The 25571-nt window shown below is 38.4% G+C and overlaps 3 protein-coding genes across 4 annotated transcripts in view; 2 read left to right on the forward strand and 1 right to left on the reverse strand.

Moving 5' to 3' along the window:
* LOC128609883 (tyrosine-protein kinase Lyn-like) lies at positions 1 to 16168 on the forward strand. 2 transcript variants are annotated; one of them, XM_053628745.1, is made up of 13 exons: positions 1 to 465; positions 1691 to 1790; positions 2319 to 2364; positions 7019 to 7124; positions 7269 to 7367; positions 8187 to 8290; positions 8542 to 8691; positions 9723 to 9875; positions 10253 to 10435; positions 11459 to 11535; positions 11767 to 11920; positions 12288 to 12419; positions 13015 to 16168. In XM_053628745.1, the coding sequence occupies exons 2-13, from the start codon at positions 1692 to 1694 to the stop codon at positions 13215 to 13217; spliced, it is 1506 nt and encodes a 501-aa protein (XP_053484720.1). In that variant the 5' UTR covers positions 1 to 465; position 1691; the 3' UTR covers positions 13218 to 16168. The 2 variants fall into 2 exon arrangements, with proteins under 2 accessions (XP_053484720.1, XP_053484721.1); XM_053628746.1 differs by lacking the exon at positions 1 to 465 and having other exon boundaries at positions 1337 to 1790.
* Positions 1 to 25571, forward strand: part of sox17 (SRY-box transcription factor 17) — a 79369-nt gene that overhangs the window by 28052 nt on the left and 25746 nt on the right. The window lies entirely within an intron of this gene.
* Positions 16117 to 25014, reverse strand: zgc:56231 (uncharacterized protein LOC406257 homolog). Its single transcript, XM_053628756.1, has 18 exons — positions 24502 to 25014; positions 24335 to 24427; positions 24024 to 24143; positions 23801 to 23939; positions 23388 to 23572; positions 23157 to 23250; positions 22897 to 23076; positions 22455 to 22566; positions 22256 to 22318; positions 22014 to 22160; positions 20344 to 20509; positions 20023 to 20202; positions 19020 to 19159; positions 17790 to 17955; positions 17588 to 17702; positions 17434 to 17504; positions 16594 to 16713; positions 16117 to 16509 (listed from the first exon to the last, which is right to left on the reverse strand). The coding sequence occupies exons 1-18, from the start codon at positions 24622 to 24624 to the stop codon at positions 16276 to 16278; spliced, it is 2448 nt and encodes an 815-aa protein (XP_053484731.1). The 5' UTR covers positions 24625 to 25014; the 3' UTR covers positions 16117 to 16275.

The raw sequence follows: 25571 nt of genomic DNA on the forward strand, positions 1-25571 counted from the left end.
ACACATAAGTGCACTGTGTAATGCACATACTTATAACTGTTCAGTTAAAAAGGAAGCACAACTGTATGGAGTCTGCTATACAGATATGAACTCATACTTAACCAACAACAAACACAAACATTTTACTTATCACATATCAGTGCCTACTTGACTTGACATTCTATATATTTTTATGAAGAGGTCAAACTGGAAGAAGCATGGATTCATGAAAGTAGACAGAGAAATTTTAACTGAGTAACTGAGTCTGGATCAGCCTACACACTCTGGCACATTGCCAGTGCTTTTTATGGCTCTTTATGCAAATGACGTTAGCAGTCGATGTGGTTTTTGAATGCCAAAAGTTTCAACAACTAGATATAACCAAAGTTAAGAGAACCTACCTAGTGAAGCAAAAACCTGTGATATATCATCATCATCTTGGAGCAAGAGTGAATTCTGAACATTGACTGAACTTTAAAGAATTAGGTGAGTAATCTGAAGCAGTGTTTAACATCATTTTGAGTTGATGCCATTTGATGGAACTTTCCATTCACTGAACACATTAGGTTCATTTTTACATTATTTATAGGCAACTTGTTTTGGGGTTGTATAGAGGTTTAGATTTAACATTCAACTCAGTCAAAAAATATAATAACCTAATAATGGTATGTTGGTGATTTCCTACAAAGTTTTTAAATTACTACCCCTCTGGCTATGGTTCATGTCCTTCTTATACTTCACTTCAAGTACCACAGCCTCAGAAGCACAAACTGTAAATGCGCTTTATGGAACCTTTTTTTTCTGAGTGTAGAACTAGTGTTATCTGGTTACACCTGAATTTTGTTCAGCTCAAAATGACTTGGGTGAATTATCAACAGTAATGTCCAGAAACAGAAATGCTCAACAGTACTACATATTTACATATTTCCATATCATTTAGAAGACGCTTTTATCCAAAGCGACTTACAAATGAGGAAATACAAGCAAAGTGATATATCAAGTGGAGAACAATACAAGTAGTGCTACTATACAAGATTTTTAATTGAGTTCTAGAGCAGCAAAGTGCGCAGAGTAAAGGTGTAAGAGCCAATGTAAGTGCACAATGTTTTATCTTTTTTGTTAAAAATATGGGGGGGGGGGGGGGGTGACAAGTTGGGGGAGGGGCAACTAACAATTACATTTTGAATGTGAAGCTTTATACTTCACTAATGAACATGAATAATCATTTAGTCATTATTTATACATGTGGAGGTTCCTTGCTTTTCCCTTTAGGGGAACTCTTACAGAGAGTTAGGTTCTACATAGAATCTTCCGAAAGAGGATTTGCTTTCAGCAAGGATTCCAACTCTTTTAGGTAACTAAGAGATCAGGCTCATTCTAACCCAAATGTAAGGTGCAATAAAAAGTTTAAAATAGCTCTTGTTTGTAAATCTGATATAAAAGTGTTATTTTAGTCCCTGTCACATTCTTTCCAGCTCTAATTTACACTCATACCTGAGCACATTACACCTGCCTTCAGAGGGATCAATAAGCATGTGAAGAGGCTTTGGAGCTCCATTTCCATCAGTATTGCTTACATATTATTGATTGTTGGGAGGAAGAGAATATAGATTGGGGACTATGGTTTTCAAATTGGCAGTTGGTATAATCTCTCTCTCTCTCTCTCTCTCTCTCTCTCTCTCTCAATCAATCAATCAATCTCCGCTGGTAGTATGGGATGTGTGAGCTCTAGGGAAAAGGGTGGTGGTGTGAAACAAAGGCAGAATCCCCGACCCCCAGAAGTCAAAAGATACATCACTGACCCAACTCAGGTAAAATCAAATGCAATTTTTTTTAAAAATTTTTTTACATTAGGTTTTATCACTGCACATGAATCTGTTAAAAAATTTCTATGCATATGGAGCAAATGGAATGTTTTCAAGTTGAATTTATCATTAATATTTATTTCTTTTCAACTGCCTCTGAATCATTCAGACAGATACTTCACAGATTCATTAACTTTATGTTCACATCACAAAATAAATTAAAATAGTTACTGTCATTGTTGAGAAGGTAGAAAATGGCAAAATATATTTTTCAGAGAATGTATCAAATAATTATTTAAAAATCTTAAAAGTACAGGTTCCATTCTGATTTCCATATATTTTGTAAATAAAAAATTTTTTTTACAGCTAAAAAACCTATAAACGTAAATGGTTGTATGTGTCATGAACATGACACAAACAGTAGTAAAATAAAATTCAAATTTTATGCAAATTTAAATAATCTGTTGAAAACAATATTTGCATGTCAGAGTTTCCACTGTACACCCTAACTCACTCTAGTGTTTCTGTCTCTAGAATTCATCATCACTGTTGCCTGGGCAGGTTCTGCAGAATGTGGATGGTATGCCATAACATGCAAACACACACACACACACACACACACACACACACACACACACACGGGCAAATGTAAGGATCTGAGCAACTTGTGGATCTGAGGATCTGAGTGACTGTGATGGCTAGATGACTGGGTCAGTGCATCTCCAAAACAGCAGGTCTTGTGGGGTGTTCCTAGTATGCTGTGGTTAGTACGTACACAACGTGGTCCAGTGAAGGACAACTGGTGGTAAACAGTAAATGGTTTGCATTATAAAGCGCTTTTATCCAAAGCACTTTACACTGTGTCTCATTCACCCATTCACACATACTCACACACTAATGGTAGCAGAGGTGCCATGCAAGGCGTTAACTTGCCATCGGGAGCAACTTGGGGTTCAGTGTCTTGCCCAAGGACACTTCAGTATGTGGAGTCATGTGGGCCGGGAATAAACCGCTAACCCTACAATTAGCGGACAACCCACTCTACCTGAGCCACAGCCGCCCCATGGTGAACTGGCAACAAGGTCATGCACACCCAAGGCTCATTGATGGACATGGGGACCAAAGGCTAGAACGTCTGTTCCGATCCCACAGTGATATCTTCACCGCAGGGATGAAGGTATCACAACCCACCATTCGAAGAAGACTTTGTGAGCTGCAATATATAGTCATTTCAAGCAATGGATATGCAACCAAATATTAAGTGTTCTTTACTGATTTTTTTTAACTTAAAGGTTTCATGTTCTAAGTTGTTTAACACCTCTCTATGTAAATATCATATAGATATTTAGATGGTAATGTTATTTATTGAAGCAAAAATGTTATCCAATACCAACTGGGCGTGTGTGAAAATGTATTTGCCCTCATAATTACTAATTCCCCAAATCTGTGAAACTGCATTCATAATGGGGTTCAGCTGGACTAGACAAAACCAGGCCTGATTACTGCAAACCCTGTCAATCAAATCAACACTTAAATAGAACTTTTTCAACAGCATTAAGTTGGTTAGAAGGGCTTACCCAGTAATACACTATGCCAAAATTGAAAGAAATTCCAGAAGAAGGTGATTGAAATACATCAGTCTGTGAAGGGTTACAAAGCTATTTCAAAGGCTCTGGGACTATAAAGGACCACAGTGAGAGACATTATCTCCCAATGGAATAACTCCAACCTTCCAAATTCCTCCAAGAGCACAGCAACTACTCATCCAGCAAGTCACAAAAGAGCCAAGGACAACAACAAGGGAACTACAAAAGGTCACTGTTCATGACTCCACAATAAGAAACACACTGGGCAAAAATGTCATCCATGGAAGAGTGGCAATCCAAAAACCACTGCTAACCCAGAAGAAACTTAAGGCTCATCTGAAGTTTGCCAAAACACACCTAGATGATCCTCAAACCTTTTGGGAAAATGTTCTGTGGATTGATGAGTCAAAAATGGAACTGTTTGGAAGACAGGGGTCCCGTTACATCTGGTGTAAACCAAACAAAGAATTCCACAGAAGGAAGATCATACCTACAGTCAAGTATGGTGGTGGAAGTGTGATGGTGTGGGGATGCTTTGCTGCTTCAGGGCCTGGGCAATTTACAAAAATTGAGGGAAATGTGAATTCTGCTCTCTACCAAAAAATCCTAAAGGAGAAGGTCTGGTTTTCAGTCTGTAAGTTGAAACTCAAGCGCATTTGGATTATGCAGCATGACAATGATCCAAAGCATAGGAGTAAGTCTTAGTGAAAGACTGATCTCTAGTTATAGGAAGTGTTTTGTTGCAGCATTTGTGGCATGGATTCTACAAGATATTGGAAACATTCCTGTGGGATTCTGGTCCATGATGACATGATTGCATCACACAATTCCTGAAGATTTTTCAGGTGCACTTTTCATGCTGTGAATCTCCCATTCTATTGGATTCAGATGCGGTGACTGCGAAGGCCACTGAAAACACAACTCATTGTTTTGTTCATGAAACCAGTTTGAGATGACATTTGCTTTGTGAAATTGTACATTATCATGCTGGAAGTAGCCATTTGAACATGGATAAATTGTGCCCATGAAGGGATGCACATGCTCAACAACAATAGACAAATAGGCTGAGGCATGTGGCAAATAGGCACGTGATGACTGATTGGTATTAACGGGTCTAAAGTGTGCCAAGAAAACATTCCCCACACCATTACACCACCTCCACTAGCCTGGACTGTTGACACAAAGCAGGTTGGATCCATGAATTCATGCTGTTGGTGCCAAATTATCTGTGCGCCTCAGCAGAAATCAAGATTCATCAGACCAGGCTACATTTTCCAGTCTCCATCTGTCCAGTTTTGGTGAGCCTGTGCCCGCTGCAGCTCAGAATTCTGTTCTAGGCTGACAGAAGTGGAACACGACGTGGTCTTCTACTATTGTAGCCCATCCGCCTTAAGGTTAGATGGGTTGTGCATTCTGGGATGCTTTTCTGATCACCAGAATTGAGTGTTTATCTGAGTTACTGTCAGCTCAAACCAGTCTGGCCATTCTCCATTAATCTCTCTTATCAACAAGCCATTTTCTTCCACAGAACTGCTGCTCACTGGATGTTTTTTTTCTTTATTGCACCATTTTGAGTAAACTCTAGAGACTGTTGTGTGTGAAAATCCCAACAGATTTGGGACATTTCTGACATCAAAGACATTTGGTTTTGAGATCATAACGTGGATATGAGACGAGAGTTTAGGATTTCATCTTTTATTTCCTGGTATTTACATTTAGATGTATTAAACAACATAAAACATAGAACCTTTTGTATCAGACTACCCATTTTTAGGTGAGCAAAAGTAAAGGAAAAGATAAGCCTTGAAGTAAATTAAAGCAAGTAACACTTATTATTTGGTTGCATATCCCTTGCTTGTAATAATAGCATCAAGCCTGTAGCCTCTTTCAGATGTGGTTTGTTTTGGGGGGTTTCCTCCATTCACTTTCCTCTTCAGGAAGGCCGACCCATTCTGTGTCTGTTGCTCAGTACACCAGTGGTTTCTTTCTTATTCACATATTTTTTTCTCAGCTTCAAAGTCTAACAGGACAATCTAACAGGACACACCGGGGTAACAAGAAACACCTGCCATTCCAATAGTATCAGATAAAAATATCATTCCATAGGGCTCTAAAGTGCTAATGAGTGTAGGCAAATTCATTCTGATTCATTTCATTGCTGTTAGCAAACAATTAGAAATGCAAACAGAGCTGTTACACACATTGCATTTGAAATGTCTCACCACTGCAAAGGAGAAATCGTCTGATGGTGCAAAACTGCTCAAAAATACAATGAGCTAATCTCCTCTTGGGTTCTCATTTGCACACTTGATTGCATCTCTTTCAGGAGCTTAAATAAACAACTCTGCTTGTGGTGCATGAAAAATTTGACCCCTTAAGGCTTGTGATTTTGATTCAGTACTAACAAATTTACATCTAGGACATCTTATAAGGTTGTATTCCTTAGTACCATAGCGATAGAATATGGCAGATTGTTTATTTCACTCATGAAAAGGATGGGTTTGTTGTTTTCCATCCTCTCTGAAGAGGATTTAGAATTTTTATTCTATAATTTGAGCCATTGTTTTATTAGTGGGATGATATATGAACACCGAAGGAATTCTCTCTGTCTTAGCAGTGCATTTGTCACTGTATCAGTTTGGTGATACAAGTCATGGCAAACCACACATTTCTTTACTTTTATGGAGGAATTTGTTGTTCTTGCAATTCTCAGTAGCTGTGAAATAGTAATGAATTATTTGCAGTGCTTGGGATGTTGTAGTGTACAGTTTTGCAGTACTTGTGATGCTGCACTGTAGAGGTATATTATAAGTAAGAATAAAGGTCTGCAGGTTTATAACAAATGGCAGTTATCAATGAGTACAACACAAAGAGATTTGCATAAGAAGGTCCTACTTCAGAGCCCATACTGATGTTAAATGTCTTAGAGTAAAACATTAATAGTTAGAGCTAAAAAAAAAAAAAAAAAAGTCATGAATAGAGAAAATGTTTCAAGCTCTCAATCTAAAGTTTAAAAAATAATGTTAAAATGTAATCTAGAAACAAGGGTATTATGGAAAGTTATGTACAAGGAAATATCAAATGAAAGCTATAATTTTAGTACCTGCTCATGCAACCAGAAGAATTTTGTCTAAAGCTAGCCAGATGCTCATCAGGTGTGGAACACTTGCATTGATCAAAACAAAACGGAGAGTATGCAGAAAGGTGATACACTTTTGTGACACTTATTTGCAATAAACAATTCAAACAATGCAGAGCGGTAATACTGGCATGGTAGTGTGTGAGGCACTGGCATGAGAGGTGTATCAGGCGTATCAGGCACAGCAGCAATATTGGTTTTGTTTTAACACTGTGTACACTGTATAATTGGTCCACCTTATACAGTATGTGTTTAGTTAGAGTCTGTAGTTAATCCTTTCCATGCACAATTTGTGTTCACCCTTTACTCGTACATCAGCATCAAATTCCAGAAACTACACCCTGTCAGTGTCAGTGCTATGCTGAGAGTATAACCATAAAGCAATGATTCTACTGTCCCTTTTATTTGATAGACACAGTGAAGCTTAGATGACAATTTGTTCATAGCAACTAAGCTTTCTAGCAGCTTTATGTTTATACTGGATAAAAACTGTGTTCATATTTCCACAGCTGTATCCACAGACAGCAAGATGGTCATTGCTATATTCTCATATGACGCCGAGAATAAGAATGAGCTAGCTTTCAAAAAAGGAGACAAACTTGTAATATTGGATGAGTGAGTATAAATTACACACAGTATATCAATATATGCAACTTGCTCATCCACTCTAAGAACACACACACTGAATGTGTATCTAATCTCTTTTCATCTAAGATAATCAATGTGGTCACTGCTATGTGTGTTTTGTCTGTGCATTAGGAATGGCGAGTGGTGGAAAGCAAAGTCACTTTCCTCAGGCAAAGTAGGATTAATACCTTCCAATTACATAAAGCTAGAAGAGAGCATGGACAACAAAGAGTAAGTCATTTTTCAGGCCTTTTTTTATTATTATTATTTTTACCATCTAAAGGGTTTATATGAAATACTGGTCACACTTTATGAAAATTAGACATGGAAATATGAGGAGATGAAACATAATGCTATATTGTGGGATATAAGTGAAAGGTTTTAATTTGTCAAGAGAGGCTGTGTCAAAAGCCATGAACACACACTTCTCTACATGTATGTGACTTGCTTTAAGGAATCTTATATCATATATTCTTCATGATGTCAGTCAAGTTCTTTGAGAAATGAAGCGGTTCTAATGAGTAGCCCTGTTATAAATAGCTTTGTGAAGTTCGCCAGTTTTAGTTGTTTCTGGGTCACATGCATTTTGTTCAGGTTTGGCCTGATTTTAAAACAGGTCCCTTTAACTAATCAAACAATTTGATCGTTTTTGTGATCAATACACATGTAGTTATGACACTGTCTATGTAGCCTCTATGTAAGCCCTTGCCTTATTGCATTGGAAAGCTATAGGCATGAAATCCTGATATTTATATTTTATAACTGACAGTGTAATTTGCATTCATTTTAATGACTGATCATTTCATTAGGATTTGGTTATTTTCATGTGAGGTTTCACTTTCTTTTCTCTGTTCCAGATATTAATTAATATTTTAATAAGTAGTGCAAGTTATCATTGCATCCATATCTTTACTATTCCTTATATCTTTTAGAGTATGAAGACAAATATACACTCTTTCCACTCTCTCTCTCTCTCTCTCTCTCTCTCTCTCTCTCTTTCTCTCTTCCACACACACATACTCTGTGTTCTCAACTTTTTGTTTTTCATAGCTGGTACTTTAAGAACATCAGCAGAATAACAGCTGAGAGAAACCTGCTGGCTCCTGCCAATAAACCAGGTGCCTTCCTCATACGCCAGAGTGAGACAACCGCAGGTCTGCAGTGTACATACACCCCACTCGCCCCAACCACACACACACACACACACACACACGCACACACACACACTAAAAGGAATCAATGTCATTTTAACTACCCAGAGAACATACCCTCAATCAAACTTAAATAACTTTATTAATTGTGATTCAAGTTTATTCATATTCGGTCTTCCTCATAAATTTAAATTTATGCAGATTTGTTACAGATGTGTGTGTTTGCATGTAAACATATCTTTTGTTGTGTGCAGGAAGTTACTCCATGTCAGTGAGAGACGTGGGTCCTAATCGCTCAGCTGTGGTAAAGCATTATAAGATTCGTCTACTGGAAAATGGAGGATTTTACATCTCTCCAAGAATCACCTTCCAAACAATAGATGACCTCATTGCGTACTATCAGAGTATGTAAACGCATAGAAAACACAGAGTATCTCCCTTGAGCCAGAAGTGATATTCAGAAAACTTATATATCTTCTTTATATTAGTAGTTTGCCAAAAACAGCATTTTATGAATACTGAAATATAGGCCATATTTCTTTAGAAATCTTTAAAAAGGTCAAAATGCTTGTCCTTGGTTTGTTTGTTTGGTTTTTTTTTTTGGTTTTTTTTTGCATTTGTTTTTCAAGTTCAATTTAAACTAGAAAGGTAAAGTTCATCATGACAAACTTTGATGTTGGCTTGACAAAACAAGTCTGAACGATAGATAGAGTGCCAATAGTTGTAGAGTTGATTAGATAAACAGACAGACAGACAGACAGACAGACAGATAGATAGATAGATAGATAGATAGATAGATAGATAGATAGTGTCAATGTAAGTGAATCTGAGTTCTGGGGATTTTTGATTGTCGTTACGGGAATACCGGGAGTCCCGTCAGTTAGGAAAAATAGAGCATGACCATTCTGATCAGCTCAAGAAGTTGAAGCAGAACAGGCTGAAGGTCTGTGGCAAGTTTGGTGCATGTAGCTTGAAAGCTCTGGGAGGAGTAGCGTTTAGAAATTTTGGGTTTCAGAATAATAATAATAATAATAAAATAATAATAATAATAATATGCTTATAAAGCAGAACAGTATGTTGGCTTTGTCAAGCCAACATAATGAAAGAAGCATCACAGGCAACACAGGGGAAAACTCCTCCAAACAAATCATTCACATCCAATAATAGTCATTGCATTTTGGGATTTTTATTTCAATATATGATCAAACTTGTAAAATATGAACATTTCCTTGCACAATCCATATGGAATCACTTTTTTTACTGCTCACTAAAAATAATAAGCCAATCCTCCATATGATTTTCAATTCAGGGTGTCTAATACTCCAAACGTTCAGCCTCTATTAACCTCAAATATCTCAGACATCTGATAAACATATAAATGAATTGGGCTTTCATGACTGTTCTGGTGCTTACACACTTGTGTATCTGTTTGTAGAACAGGCCAATGGTTTATGTCAGCGATTAGGCAAAGCCTGTGTGAAGCCTAAAAATGCCGTCCAGTGGGATGAAGATGCTTGGGAAATTCCCAAAGAATCTCTTCATATGACGAAGAGGCTTGGAGCTGGTCAGTTTGGTGAGGTCTGGCTAGGTGAGTGTGTATGATTCTGAGGCCATTATTACTTCCTTTTTCTTTTTAAAATAACTCATCAGAACTTCCTGTTTCCTACCAAACCTGCTGTTTTCTTCCATGCTGTATGCTTCCATTTTACTCTTACGGTAATGTAGTGCTAAGAAAAAAGGTCTCCTTCTAGTACACATTTCCACTTGGTGAACAATTTTACCATTGACATCAACTGATGGGCTAAACAGTACGCTTTCCACTCTTAGTTTTCAAAGTTTATTTGAATATTAATAAACTATTTGAATATTCAGAGCACATCAACTGCTCTCTCTCTCTCTCTCTCTCTCTCTCTCTCTCTCTCCCCCTCCCTCTCCCTCTCTCTCTATCTCTCTCTCTCTCTCTAGCAACGTATAACAACACAACTAAAGTGGCAGTGAAGACCCTGAAGCCAGGCAGTATGTCAGTTGAGGCATTTCTGCAGGAGGCCAACTTGATGAAAACTCTACGGCATGAACGCCTTGTCCGCCTTTACGCCGTGGTCACCAAATCACAGCCCCTCTACATCATCACTGAATTCATGTCTAATGGTACACACTAGGGGTGTAACACAGTGCAATTATCTGTATCTGTATCTGTTTAGTGCTCAAAATATTATTATTCATTTTCATGTTCTAATTTAAAATGGGATTAGGTGTAGACTATACCGGAAGCTTTTTTTTTTTTTAAATAATAATAATTTTATTTATTTATTTATTTAGTTTACCCTATACCACTATGCCCTGGAAACATCAGAAAACATTGAAAATACAGGGATGATGGAGAAAAGAAGGCATTTTCATTCATAAATTCTAACAACAAACGCAACTGCAGAACATGACTTTATTCAACTCCTCAACCAGACATCCTGTGGAACTTTCTGGCAAGCTTTCCACTCTCTAATGTGGCTGTGTAAACACACAAGCTGTTTCAAAGCAATGATGTCCTTCCCAAATCAGAAAACTGTTATTATTGCTACAATTAACAACAATAGCCACCTAATAAAGGTCAGCAAATTATAATAATGCCCAAATGATATTCCAAGAAGATTTTCTTTTAATAGTGATTGAGAATGATCATCTAAGAACAACAGTTCCAAGTATTGCAGATATTTATGGCAAATCAGAAATAGACACCACTGTTCATTTGTTCCCAGAAAAAAAACTGAAAAAAACAGAAAAATGTGCCCACTATTTCCTATACTTTATTGGGCAAGTTTTATGTCTTTTTGTGTGGTTTTTGTATTGTAGTTGGGGTGGGGCTTTTTCTGAAACCTGGCAATCTTGTTTAAAGCTTTCTTTAAAAAAAAAAAAAAGAAAAAAAAAAAAGAATCACCTAGTGTATTTGTATTTGTTTAGGATTCATTTTCTATTCAATGTGAATAATTTATTTATATTTGGTTAGACCCCTAGTACACATATTTACACAGTCATACACAAAAATCTGTAGTACACATGTGCATCTGCATCTTGTTGGCCATTAATATGAGCTTTAGAATGTTTCTGATGTGCAGCTTTCTTTAGGTTTGCATAAACACACTAACACTATTTGCATTCTCTGTTCCTGGCTGTTAGGGAGCTTGTTGGACTTTCTGAAAAGTCCACCAGGCAGAAAAATACAGTTTCCTAAACTGGTCGACTTTGGAGCTCAAGTACGTATTCACACACGTCTGTACACAGTCAAATGACATCAAATAGCCATATACTATGTAGTGCTGTTTATAACAGGTGTTTGATATTCTCAGAATCACATAAATATTTTAAGAGAACTGAGACTTTCTGTGGAGCGTGGTGTGTGTAATCAGGCAAAAGCAGAACTTCGGTGTTCAGCATCACTAAGAGTGATATATAATGGAAACTGGTTTGTTGTTTTTGTGCATCAGATTGCAGAAGGCATGGCATACATTGAAAAGAAGAACTACATTCATAGAGACTTGAGAGCTGCAAACGTCCTTGTCAGTGAGAGCCTGCTCTGTAAGATTGCTGACTTTGGCCTGGCTAGGGTCATTGAGGAGAATGAATATTCAGCCAGAGAAGGTATAGGGAGATAGAACCAATTTATATCCCATTTCATCCCACTACAATGGCTATGGGTCAATGGGTCACATTGCTGCCTCATAACTCCACTGTGTGTGTTGAATTTCTCATGTTCTCCCTGTGTCTATGTGGGTTTCCTCTGGTTCTCCAAGAGGAGGATTGGCTGCACTAATTTGCACCCTAGGGGGGGAAATGAATGAATGAATGAATGAATGAGCACACACAATGGCATTGTTTGATAGCAGCCAGTTTAATTAAAGTTTAGTCATTTGTATAAAAAATTGAAAAGCCCTTTACTTTCTAATACTAACACAATTTAAAACATGTTTTCACCCTTCATTTCTGACTATTGTTTTCTCTTATTTAGGTGCTAAATTCCCCATTAAGTGGACTGCACCAGAAGCTATAAACTATGGTTCATTCACTATCAAATCAGATATGTGGTCATTTGGCATCCTTCTCTATGAGATCGTCACCTATGGGAAACTCCCCTATACAGGTTAGTGTGACCTTACAGTATCATTCCCTAATAATTTCCCTAATCCACTCATAACAAAAATATAATAATTTCACAATGTATATGCTGAAATCAACTTGTGATACCAGACACAATTTAATTTTCACCTACAAGAGGATGTAAAGGACTTTGTATGCAGTATTGTTTGGTCCATAGGTTTCCTATACTGGTCTTGGACTGCCTCCTGCAATACTAATTTTCCTACTAGTTTTCCCTGCTCTAACACACCCATTCCAACTCAACAAGGACTGTTAATTAGCTGATTATTTGAACCAGATGTGTTAGGAGCAGAAAACACTTAAATGTGCAGGACAGGGCCAGGCCCTGGGTTAGGAAACTGTGCTCAAATGAAAAGAATGGTGTTTGCTGCCCTCTATTGGCAGAAACAATTATGCTTAATTGTTAAGTATACATATTCAGACTACCATGTTGAAATTATGGGTCACTAAGCAAAATTTGAACGTGAGAAAATGTCAGGATAGAAAAAAAAACACACATTACGGAACTATGCAAAGAATCACAAAACCCATTTTACAATAGTGTAAAGACTTCATCCTATTTTACCACCCAACAACAGGTCTAAGCAACAGTGAAGTGATGGCACGAGTGCAGCGTGGCTATCGCATGCAGTGTCCTGATAACTGCCCATCTGAACTGTATGAAATCATGACTTCATGCTGGAAAGCCAAACCAGAGGAGCGGCCCACGTTTGACTTCATGCAGAGTGTGCTGGAGGACTATTACACAGCCACAGAGGGCCAGTACCAGAGCCAGCCATGATAACATGCCAGATTCAAAACAGTCAAGAACATCATATAGAATTTCATTTTTTACAGCCACCCAGTAAGCTGGTTGAGTTCAACATTGTCAAGGATATACTCCCTAGAATTGCACAAATAATTAAGAAACCATGAAACCTTGAAAAGCACAAGGAAATAAGGAACTAAGGCTCAGCAGGTGGAGTCTGTCCTCCTCTGTGCTGAAGGAAAGCTGGTTGATCTCATTAAATGCACCCAATGCTCATCAATCAGCAAACAAAGAAGAAAAATAGCTAATTATTTGGCTTTTTTCAGGTTTGTTAATAATTAACATTAAAATTTTTATGAGAATGCTAACAGTAGATCAGTCCACCAACAGACATTACTACCTGGAAAAACATGAAAATCTTCAAACCAAAGTGCTCATAGCTCAGTCCAGGGTACAGATGTGATCCTTTTCCCCCTGCCACCACCATCCCTTTTGGGGGGACCACTGAGACTTTATTTATTTTACTTCATCCATATTTGTGGATGTACTATGCTTCATATTTAAGGGTTAGTATGGGTGAGTGGTGGGTGTAGGACGTAACAGACAGGACAGTTGAGGAGACAAAACAATAGACAAGACAGCGCAATATGCGATATTAATGTTATTTGTTTTCCAGTTTGCTAGTATGGTTTTCTTGGCGATGAAGAACTATTGTGGTTTCCTTTGTGATGCTGATCCCAGCTGTATCTCAGAGTAAGCATAGTGAAGGGCAGAGTGGGGTGGTGCGATTTAGAAAACAAGATATTTTCTTCGTGATTTGTTTCCAGAAGTGCTTAACTGGTGTGCAGTCAGATATGGCATATATGTAATCATCTGGTGTATTTTGTGTGCACCGCATACAGATTTCGGATTCCTTGAAGCCCATTATATACTTCCTACAAGTAGTGAATTCTATGGATTATTTTGTATTGTGTCATGGGCATACTAGTGTTATTAGCTATGTAGGACATGTTCTGAAGGATTTGTGTCCAAAATTCTTCTCTGGGTGTGATTGCAAAGCCTTTTTTTTTCTTTTTTTTTACATGATATGGTAATTTAGAGTTGTAGTTGGATATTATTTTATATATTTTGGTTAAGGTCTTCTGATACTAATGGGGGAAGTTCTAATGTGTTGTCTTTTAGGTTATTTAGAGCATATAATGGATGAGTTGTAGAAATTCACAAAAAATGTTTATTTTCTAGTCCATGCTTCTTGACTGGATATGGAAATGATGTAAAGCTGTTGTTTTGACATGTGTTTAAGGTTCGTAATGCCATTTTTTCTAGCCATATTTCAAGTTTCTTATCTTCTCTGTGTTTGCAAAGTCGGGGCTGTGCTATATGTGCGTGCGTTCATTTAGTTGGAGTGGTGAATTTATAGTTTTAAGATGTTAAAATCGCTGCAATTGTCGGGCTTTTGAAGCAGGGGTGGCGTTTGACTCATCAGCTGTGCTGATGAAGGGTAGATCCAAGATTCTGATTTCTTTGCATAGTGCCTGTTCAGCATCTAGACACAGGTCATTTGTCTGACTTGGTTTTATACATTTGATTATATATTTATTTTTAGTGGTTAGTAAGGTAATGTTGAACATTTGGAGCAGCAAGTCCTCCATGATATTTGGCTCTTTGTTAGGTAGTTAATTTGATTCTGGGAGGTTTGTTTTTCCAATAAAATTTGGTGATACTGGAATCAAGTGATATGAACCAGGAAGGGGGAGGTTGAGCAGGGACAATTTAAAATAAGTAATTTATTTTGGGTAGTATCATCATTTTTATGGATGCTATTCTTCCAATGAGAGCGAGGGCGAGGTTTATCCAGCATTGGAGATCATTATTTATGATGTGCAATAATGGGTTAAAGTTGAGTTTATGCAGGTCTGACAGCTTGGTGGAGAGTTTGACACCAAGATAAGTGATGCAGTCAATGCTTATGGTTATAGATTGTACTGCAGTTTCGAGAAGATTCATGTTGAGAGGGAGCATAGTGGAATTGAGTAATTGGAAATTTTGGAATACTTCACAATTACGTATTCAACCTGCAGGTTTTTGTAAGAAGAGTAAAATGTTGTCAGCATATAAACTGATTGTGTTCCATGGTTGCTGTCTGGTTCGCATTAATGTTTACATTTTGTGTTATTGCTGCCGCTAATGGTACAACACTTTAAAATGTTGTAATGTGATCCAATTTAAAACTACACTCACCAGCCACTTTAATAGGAACACCAGTACCCCTCCCAATTATCCAATCAGCCTATCGTATGGCACCAGTGCAATGTACAAACTCATGCAGATACAGGTCAAAAGCTTCACTTAATGTTTACATTAAACTTGATAATGGGGGAAAACATGATCATATTGGCTTTGACCATGGCCCGGTTGTTGGTGCTAGACAGGCTGGTCACATCTTGGTTCCCGGTCAGACTTGACTAGGAATCTCAGAAAAACTGAATGGTTATGATTGGAAAAACATTGCCATGGTCTTTGACCAGTCTTCAACAATCTTCCTCATATGACACATTGTGCATTCTGAGGTGCTTTTCTGCTCACCATGGTTGTGTTACTGGAACCTTCCTGTCAGCTCAAACCAGCCTGCCCATTCTCCTCTGAAGGCATTTCTGCCTAATATACAGATCCACCAGATAAAATGGCCAGTGAGTATAGTCTGGAAAAGGATTGCCCTCCAAATGATTTACTATTAACTTCTGAAAATAAACCCCTTTGTAAATAGGTCTTAGCTCCGCTCTTAAATGTAAGCATAAGGTGCTTGTTGTACAGGGTGATGTAAAAAATTTTTTTTATAATAATAAAAAGTTAAAACCAAAATGTGTCAGTGGTGCACAAATGGAGATTGTTTGAAGGAATAATGTTACATTTTATATTATAGGTTTATAGCATTATTGCAGGATGTTATACGAACCTTTCAATGCTCAGAATTTTATGCCCAGAATGAGATTGTTTGGGGGTAAAAAGAATTTATTAAATCCATAAAAACAGACATTACAATAAAACCAGACATCTGCTAAACCATACATATAGGACACGGATATGTATATCAGTTGGGCGTTCTCCTCAAGGATGTCGTAGTGCGGACTGATTTTCTGATTGTGCGGCAGAGATTTCCTGAGGATGGGGAGGACATAGACTCTTTGATGTTTACCAGCAGTCCCCGCTTCGGGCGAGATTGTCCTACAGAGTTACGGGTTAGCTTGGCCAGATCCTCCTTCACGCCATGCAGTTCCAGCTCTCTTTCAGCAAGTTCCCTCTGCAAATGCTCACTTTCTTGCTCCTGTTGACAATAAGACAGCAAGGTGTGAACAGATGAGCACAGCTCTGGGTGCATTTGTGTTCAAGGACCACCGTGTTAATATACCTGATAGTTGAGCCTATTCTGTAAATTTTGAACCTCAGCAAGTTTCTCCATGTAGCTCTCTCCAGCTTCCTGAAGAGTCTCGTTCAACTCGCAGATGCGTTTCTCTAGAGATATGATCAACTAGACAGAGAGAAACATTGTTATTATTTTTAAAACTATAAATAATCAGATTGTGTATAATCATTTAATGTTGTGTGCCACATCAGAACTATAGACAGGTGACAAATGGAAAAATCATTGGCCCTTTTATGCTGCATAAGCATTTGGCTGACATGGCGTGTGTCAATTTGTCACCCTAGATATAATACAATTATTCTGACTAACCACCTTCAACTGATGAAGCATTTCCATCCTGATAAGAGTGGCCTCTTCCAGGATAACCCCAGTCCCCTATCCACAGGGCATGAGGGCTGACAATACTTTGAGGAGCATGAAAGTGAAAAAATATCATGTACTACAGTCTTCATGGTCACCAAATTAACATAATTGAACACTGTTGAGATTTGAGTGATGTGTTAAACAGGGCTTCCAATCACCATAACCACCGTCAAAACATCAACTGCAGGAATTTCTTGTGGAAGAATGGTGTTCATCATTCCAGTACAGTTCCACAGTGTTGTAGAATCTAAGACTAGGAGTACTGAAGGGCTTCTGGTGTCTCAACACCTTACATTAGTTTTTCCTTTAATTGGTCACATGTCTATGGTTGGATTATATGGAATACAGCATGGACCCACTGCTCAGGTAAAGGGTGATCAAGCCAATTCATTTACACAAAGCAGTCTGTTATTAAGAGTATGACTCAGGAATCAGAACATATGCACCAGTAATATACTCTACCTCTTGTTTTTCTGCACACACTTGTTCCACAGCACATTTCTCCTTATAGAGAAGTTTGAACCGCTCAGAATCTAAAAGGAAACAAGGGTGACGTCTGATGTTCAGGCATTGAAAATGGGTCAAAGATGTAGCCACACGTATACAATCAACTAACCGATCTCCTCTGTGCTCGGTTGCATCAGGTCAGTCTGTGTCGAGTTTTCCTGCTGAAGAACCGATGCAGAACCACGTTGCTTCCATTCCAATTCATTCACACGCCTCTCGAGCTCCTAATCAAACAGGAAACGTTCAATCAGTGAGCCATAAAGTATGGAATACAAGTCAGTAATTGTATTCCACTGAGTAAAAGTAGGCACCTTGGCTCGGTCCTGCTCAGCAGTGAACTCATCTAGCGGGACGTATTCTTCTTCTAGCCGTTCCAGGGCACACTGGTAGGCATGCTCCTTCAGTGCCTCTTTATACATCTCAAATGTGCTGTCCATTTTCTCCTCATAGCTCTCCTTCAGGTCTGCCATCTGACGACTAATAAGTAAACCAACACTTGTCAACTCACTTTCAGAATTAGGGTCTTACAGTTGGCAAAGAAAGAACAATATAGGTCAGAATATTTTTCTTCTGACCCATTTGAGCAGGACTATATTTGGTAGGTCATGTCACATTTACCAAAGTACCAAATCATAAATAGCCATCTGTTTAAATCCCCTTTTACTCCAACCACAGAAACTGAACTCACTTCTTTCCTGCTCACTCAGCCTCGTTGTGCCCAAGTTAAATTAAAAAAAAAGTTAGCGTTTAAGCTTTAAGTATATAATAGTAATGGTGAGTAATTTTTAAAGTAAAAGGAATCAGAGTGGTTTTCATAATTAAATTGTAGCAAGAGACCTACTGTAGGTTTCTATAAATATACTCAAAATATTTGCTGCCATTTATTTTTTGATTTCTGCAACACTTGAATGTTGGATCCCAGGTTCAAGTTTGTTTTTCATTCAAAAACCTATTTTCAGTGCTTCCAGGATTTTGAAATCGCAGAACGAGTGCCATATCATGATTTTCTAGATTTAGGCCAAGAGTCGTCAAGTGACATCACAATGCACATTCAGCTAAAGTGCTCCATTCTATTTCGCAAGCGTTTAACACGAGTACAGTTGAAAAGGTCTCATTGACCAACAAACATCACTGTGAAAGACAACTCTGTGCAAAAAAAAAAAAAAAAAAAAAAAAAAAAAAAAAAAAAAAAACACAATTTTGTGAAATTGCAATTTTGCCAATTCAAGTATTCCACTAAAAAACTCTGCAAGTAGCATCACAAATGGTGAAAAAGGTTGCAGCAAAATCAAGCTTTTTCTGGCCGCAACAATCGCAAAAAACTCTGTACAGATTGTATTTTGGAAGAGTTATTTCAGGGCTTATGGACCAAATCATTGATAAATCAATTACAAGTGAAAGTCTTTGGAATTGATCATTTAATCTCATTAGAAACATTAATGAATTGTGCAAACCTTCAGGAGACATTCAAGTCTTTCTTGCACAATTTCATCCTTGGTGCAATTAATTCATTTATAACCCAAATACGAGTACAGACAAACCTGTGAAGTTCTTCAATCTCCATGCTTTGCTGCATCATGGCATCACCCATCTCTTTGCGGATCTGAATCTCCTGCAGCAGATTTTTCTTGCGCTCAGCCAACAGCTTCGCGCGAAGACTCTCCACCAGATTCAACAGTTCCTACACACACACACACCTTAGTGAACAGGTTTTATTTGCCCTTTAAGGCAAATGCAAGAGCATACACAAACACCAGAAAATTAGAATATTGTGGAAAAGTTCATTTTTTTTTCTGTAATTTCATTTTCATATATTCTAGATTCATTACACAAAGTGAAATATTTCAAGCCTGTGTTTTAATCTTGATTACAGCTCATGGAAATAAAAATTCCAGTATCTCAAAATATTAGAATAAAGAATTTATAAGACAGAAATGTTGACCTTCTGCAAAATATGTTAATTTATGTGCTCAATACTTGGTCGAGGCTGCTTTTGCACAAATTACTGCATCAATGCAGCGTGGCATGGAAGCAATCAGCCTGTGACACTGCTGAGGTGTTCTAGAAGCCCAGGTTGCTTTGATGGCGGCCTTCAGCTCGTCTGTATTGTTGGGTCTGGAGTCTCTCAGATTCTCTATGGGATTCAGGTCACGCGAGTTGGCTGGCCGATCAAGCACAGTAAAACCATGGTCAGCAAATCAGTTACTAGTAGTTTTGGCACTGTGGGCAGGTTCCAAGTCCTGCTGGAAAAGGAAATCAGCATCTCCATAAAGCTTGTCAGTAGATGGAAGCATGAAGTGCTGTAAAACCTTGGCTATAAGCCATAATCAAGATTAAAGCCAAAAAAGGCTTGAAATATTTCACTTTGTGTAATGAAGCTAGAATATGTTAAAGTTCCACTTTTTGAATTAAATTAGAGGAAACAAGTTAACTTTTCCACGATATTTGAGTTTTTTGAGATGCACCTGTATGTGTGATTTATTTATTTTATTTATACACAGTGTTGCATTATAAAAGCTGTGGTTATAGTGTTACAAATATTACCTCCTGGGGTAATATTGACATATCTGCCTCTTCGTCACCATCAAACAGCTCATCCTCTGACAGGTAGTCATCCACTGCCTGGCTGTCAAGTAACCCATTTTTTAGTAAAGGCTTTCCATCTCGACCAAGCAGGCGTGGCGCTAGAGACTCAAGAGAGCGAGGTTGGATCACCTGAACCACCTGGAAGGCAAAAGTTAACTTTATTTTTAACTGCAAATCATTAACAGTTCCTGTTAACCTCCCAACTTTCCTTGAAATGCCGGAATTTTCAGTTAATCATGCAGACAATGCTTTCTAGTATTTATTGCACTGCAGAAGTACCTCTTTGGCCACAGCAGAGAATTTCATGACGTGGAGAGTCTCATCGTAAGTTGAAGCACACTGATTGATGTTCACAATCATGGAAGCCCTACCACGACCGCAAAACACTCCCTGGAAGAGGCGGGTCAGTTTGCTTTCACGAAACGGAATGTAGCCGTTCTTCGCCCTAGAACAGCAGATAATGCTTATCCAGGAGAAACAGTCATGGCGCAAGACAATGAAACCCAATATCACAGTACTGAATACATCGTGGTACATACACTTGCAGTGTAGTTTTGTTTTTTTTTAAAAAAAGGATTACACCCTGCATTAGTACATGCAAACAGTAGAATGTAAATCAGACAACACATACGACTAGTGCTTGGACTTATTTCCACAACACCCAACTACCTCAGCATGTCAGCATATATTGGACAAACTACTGCACCTTTTGCACCTTGCAGAGTCACACTGTTTCTGCCACCGATCTTTGTATCCATTACATGAAGTTTTTATAGTTTTCCTTTCCTACCTTTATAGAAGTAAGTTCTGGTTTATGTACATTCTATTTTTTTTATCTGACCAATAAAATTCATTTGATGGTCATGACAGTTAGGTGAAATTATTCTGTAAAAGATGTTGTATGATTTTAACAGAATAGGTTAACATGCTTTAATTCTAAGGGGGGGGAAAAAAAAAAAAAAGTTTTTCCACATACTGTACATTATTGCAGTCTGTCTGAAATGCTCAGAGTCGCGGTTTCTCCAAAGCCCCTCCTTCCGAAAAGCCCAGTGCGCTCCGATTGGCCATCTGACCCATTGCACTGTGATTGGCCTAAAACCTCAAGTGAGTGTCGGATCTGTAACACCCCTTACAATAGTCGCAAGCTTCAGCTTCCAAGGCTTCTAAAGCAATTATAAAACAATTATTAAGTGTCGGTTTACTGCACCAGTTTGAGCCAGATTCTCAAAATGTGGATGATCGAGCAGATCAATCAGAACCAACTGTGCAAGCATGACGTTAGCAGAACGTGGCAAGTTTTTATTTTGTAACCCTTACTTTTCAGACATGTTAATGCTTTAATTTGTCTTCACTGTAACAACTTTATGTCCTGAAGTGACAACAAAATGCAGTTTTAAAAAATTTAATTAGTTAAAAATGTTAGGGCAGCATTATGCAGACATTTCAAATTGTGACAGATGTTTGCAAAAGTAATATCTGGGCTTCGATCGAGGCATTTTAGGCAGGTCTGGAGTAGTGTTCTGTTATATAGAATAAATGCCTTTGTGGGAAACTATGAGCTTTGTGACTCATCTTATAGATCTTATACATGAACAAAACACATACATCGCACACTAAAGGAAAACATTAAAAAGAATCATATGAACTCCCTATTGATTCTGCATTACCCCTGCACTGCATATTTGAGTGCATGTCCCCAGTCATCCCACTTTAAAACACTGAATAATGTGTTTAGGCTAACAGTTCCTTCACAAGACAACAGGTAAAACAAGGAAAGTCCAAATATGCAAGGTAGGGGTAATCCAAGAACAGGGAATGGGAACCACTACTGCAGCATATTTGAAGGGAATGTCATCCACCACCTGAAACACTGGATCAGCAAACCATCACACTGGTATATTGTCACAGTGTTCAACGTGAAGCCATTTCCTCCCACAGAACATCCGTACCTTTCACCTTGGTTGTTGCGGAGCCCTGCAATGCACTTTCCCAAAATCAGCAGGGAATTGTTGATGTTTCCAGCCTCCTTCAGACGCTCCCCAAATGTCTGAGTCTTGTTGCATCGCTCCGAACCAGCCAAGTCACACAAAGAAAGCCTAGGGGGAAACACACACACACACACACACACACACATATACCATTCACAAACAGTCAGCATAAACAGTTTTAAAAAGGACAAACAAAAACTTACTCTGATATTCCCTGGACATCAGCTCCATCAATGCGCATCAGCTTGATGGAAAAGATGCTGTGGCTAGGTACAAAACAAAATGGTACTCCTTAAACCAGGTACAACTCCTTTTTAGTCCAGTACAAGACTAACTTTATGGCACACACGAGAACACTTCATGCTGAAACAGTACAAGAGCTTATAGAGATGTGAACGTTACCTTCTGCTGGATGACTGGTTCATTTTGGTGGCGGCTGCACTGCGATTCTTGTTCCCAACGCGTAGAACTTTAGACGCCTCTTCTGTGCTCTGTATATTAACCCACCTCAGATCTACAACATACAGAGGAATAACACTGTCACATGGGGCATGACTACACCAATTTTGTTTAATATGTGCTGCACAAGCATTCATTTCACTGGCCTCAGGGCTATGCAAAAGTCCAACAACAAAAACAGCTGGAAAAAAAATATATATTCCAGGATCAATTTACTATTATATGCCTTAAAAACCCTCCCTTCTCATGATGCCATTTAGGTGTAATGGACAGGCAACGTATGAAAATTTAATTACTGCCCCTAGTGGTCAAAATTGCTATAGCACATTAATTGCTGGCCAGTTCTCACAAGGGGCGATAAACAATTACAAAAGCATACAGTCACCTCTAACATAGGAATTCCCAGCACTGTCCTCACACAAACGCAAAGCAGCACGCCTCTTCGTCCTGTTAGAGAGCGCAGGCTGTAGCAGGTCGTACACTTGCTCATTGTAGATCTCATAGTAAGCAACCCACAGCGAGTAGAGACATTGTAAGTCGTCGACGACTCTCTCTGCACTGTCCACTGTGAGACAGGAAAAGAAACATTAAAATGCTTTTTTTTATTTTTATAAGCAGACCACATTTGTGATATTGTAATATTACATGTCTGATCATAAGAGACTCCAGAGAAAGAGAGACTGTTGATGGAAGAAGAGGAAGAGCTCCGTCTCCTGCTGGTTCTGGTGGACTCCGAGTCCTGCAGACACAAATAAAATAACATTTTGTAATCTATCCTCATTAAATGTAAGGTCAGTGTGCACAATTTTAAACTTGAATATTACAGGAAATTGTTTTTATACATTTTATTTAGCCATAGAACATTTGTGTTGGTACCTCTTTCAACATACTGAAGAGCGCAGTCTTGGCAGATTTCTCCATTCTGAGCTGATCAATGTCCAGTTTCTGCACATCCGAGTTCAAGTACGGCTTCAGGTCCATTTGTTCATACAGCCGCCCATTGACATGCCTGAACACTGTGTCAAGGGCACGCGGCAAAATACCAGGATCTTTTGGAGAGCCTGTGCTCACACAGACACATCAACAGAAGTAAGAAGTGTTAACTTGTACATCACAGCAAGCACATAGTTCCACACAGGCAAACACACAATTATCACAATACAGAATTGAGAACAGAAAAGGAATCAATCCTCATTACATGGTGTGTGAAAGGTATTCTATTATTAAACTATACACTTTAATACTTTTATCCCAACTGAAAGGCAAGTAATTACTACAATACTCCATGCCTTGTATGGTATGTGTCTTCCCAGCATTGGTTACTCCATAGCTGAACACCAATGCATTTTTGCACTGCAGAAAGTCCTGAACCTGTGATCTGATCGTTCCATCGAAGAACTCCGCCTGAGTTGACTCTGGTCCAAAAATCTACATAATAAACATACCATTTCATAAAACTACATGGAGAAGGTCATAAGAAAGGAGCATCAGTCTTCAGTAACTAGTCAATACCTTGGTGAAGCCAAACTTGTGCACCTGCTGGCCAATGCCTTTTTCACTGCACTTCATAGTGGCAGAGCCTTTTGGAGCATGAAGCGTAGCAGTTTCTGCACTCTCAAACACCACACAACCCTGAATACAAATGAAATATGCTTTTTACACCTTTGATTCTCACAGCAGTCCTCAAGGCCTTCTGAACAGTCAACATTTTCACTCTATCCCAAGTCATACAACACTGGGAAACAAAAATGGGGCCCTGAGGACTGGTTTGAGAACAACTCGTTTAAACAACATTGGACACAGCAAGGCCAGCAGACACAAACCTGGTCCTCATTGTTGTCTAGTTCCTCCTTACTGAATGGACGAACTCTGAGGAAAACTCGAAGCTGCTGCTCACATCCATCAACAGACTCATTCTGGAAAGACCCACACAAGGTAAATTTACCAGGACTACTACATACAAAGGAAGGTTTAATGGCACCCTCATTACCTGTGAAGTAATGGATGAAAGGCCAGAAAGTTCTGGTAATGCAGTGTGGTGAGGATCACACGCTGTTGACTCCATGGCCACCAAAACCGTGCCTTCGTGTGTCAGGTCAATAGTTGCTGGCATGACTGTGACAAGAAACGACTAAAACACTTATCTCAGAAATGAATGCACATGTATGTTTTGTGCTTACCAAATACCTTCAGAAACCAACAAACCTCTTCAGCTCCAATTCATCTAGTAGTGACAAACTGCTTTTGTTTAAAATAGCTAAATGGAATCAACACGTTTAGACTTAGATTCAGTAGTAAACCTAGAGCAAAACAGCTTTATCCACTTTCAGTGATGAGACAAAATCCCACCCCAAAATACCACCTAGCCAATTATGTGTGAGTTTCAAATCCAGTCCTCCAATCAGAGCTGAGCATTAATCAGCTACATGAGTGCGAAGGTTACAACTATCTGACTCTGCTGAAGCATTACTGACACTTCACAACTCTTTGTATACTAATTATTTTATAATACTGAATTCTTTCAGGATGAAGCTAATAATAATTGTGATAATTTATGTATCAACCTGCATAACAGGTGAGAGGACTATACCATAGGACAGGCCTAACTATTTAGCAAGTGAGTCAAATTACTATGAATTAGAGATGACACAATCTGAGACCCAGAATCAGTGTAGGGCCAATACAAGCAAAAAATGGTGGATCAGACATTGGAGAAAAAAAAATAACATTCAATCCTGTAACAAATAGAAAAAGGTTGGAATTGGATTTGGGGAAAAGGGTGTTTTTTTTTTTTTAATAACTGAATATTTACAGAGATGTCTCTTTTTTTGTTAGGATTGATTTTTATTGTTTATTCTTTATTAGGGCCTGAACACAGATGGTGTGAGGCCCTACTGGATCTGCTCTGATTAATATTATTATTAGGGCCTGAGCACCAGAGGTGCAGGCGGAGAGCGGCCTGAACCGAAGATGCAAAGCCCTATTGTTTTGGGTGTGTTTATTATTATTATTATTATTATTCTATTTAGCTATTTCACTCATTTTTGACACATTTGCGAT

This window comes from Ictalurus furcatus, chromosome 7 (assembly GCF_023375685.1).
Source record: "Ictalurus furcatus strain D&B chromosome 7, Billie_1.0, whole genome shotgun sequence".
Lineage (NCBI taxonomy): Eukaryota > Metazoa > Chordata > Actinopteri > Siluriformes > Ictaluridae > Ictalurus > Ictalurus furcatus.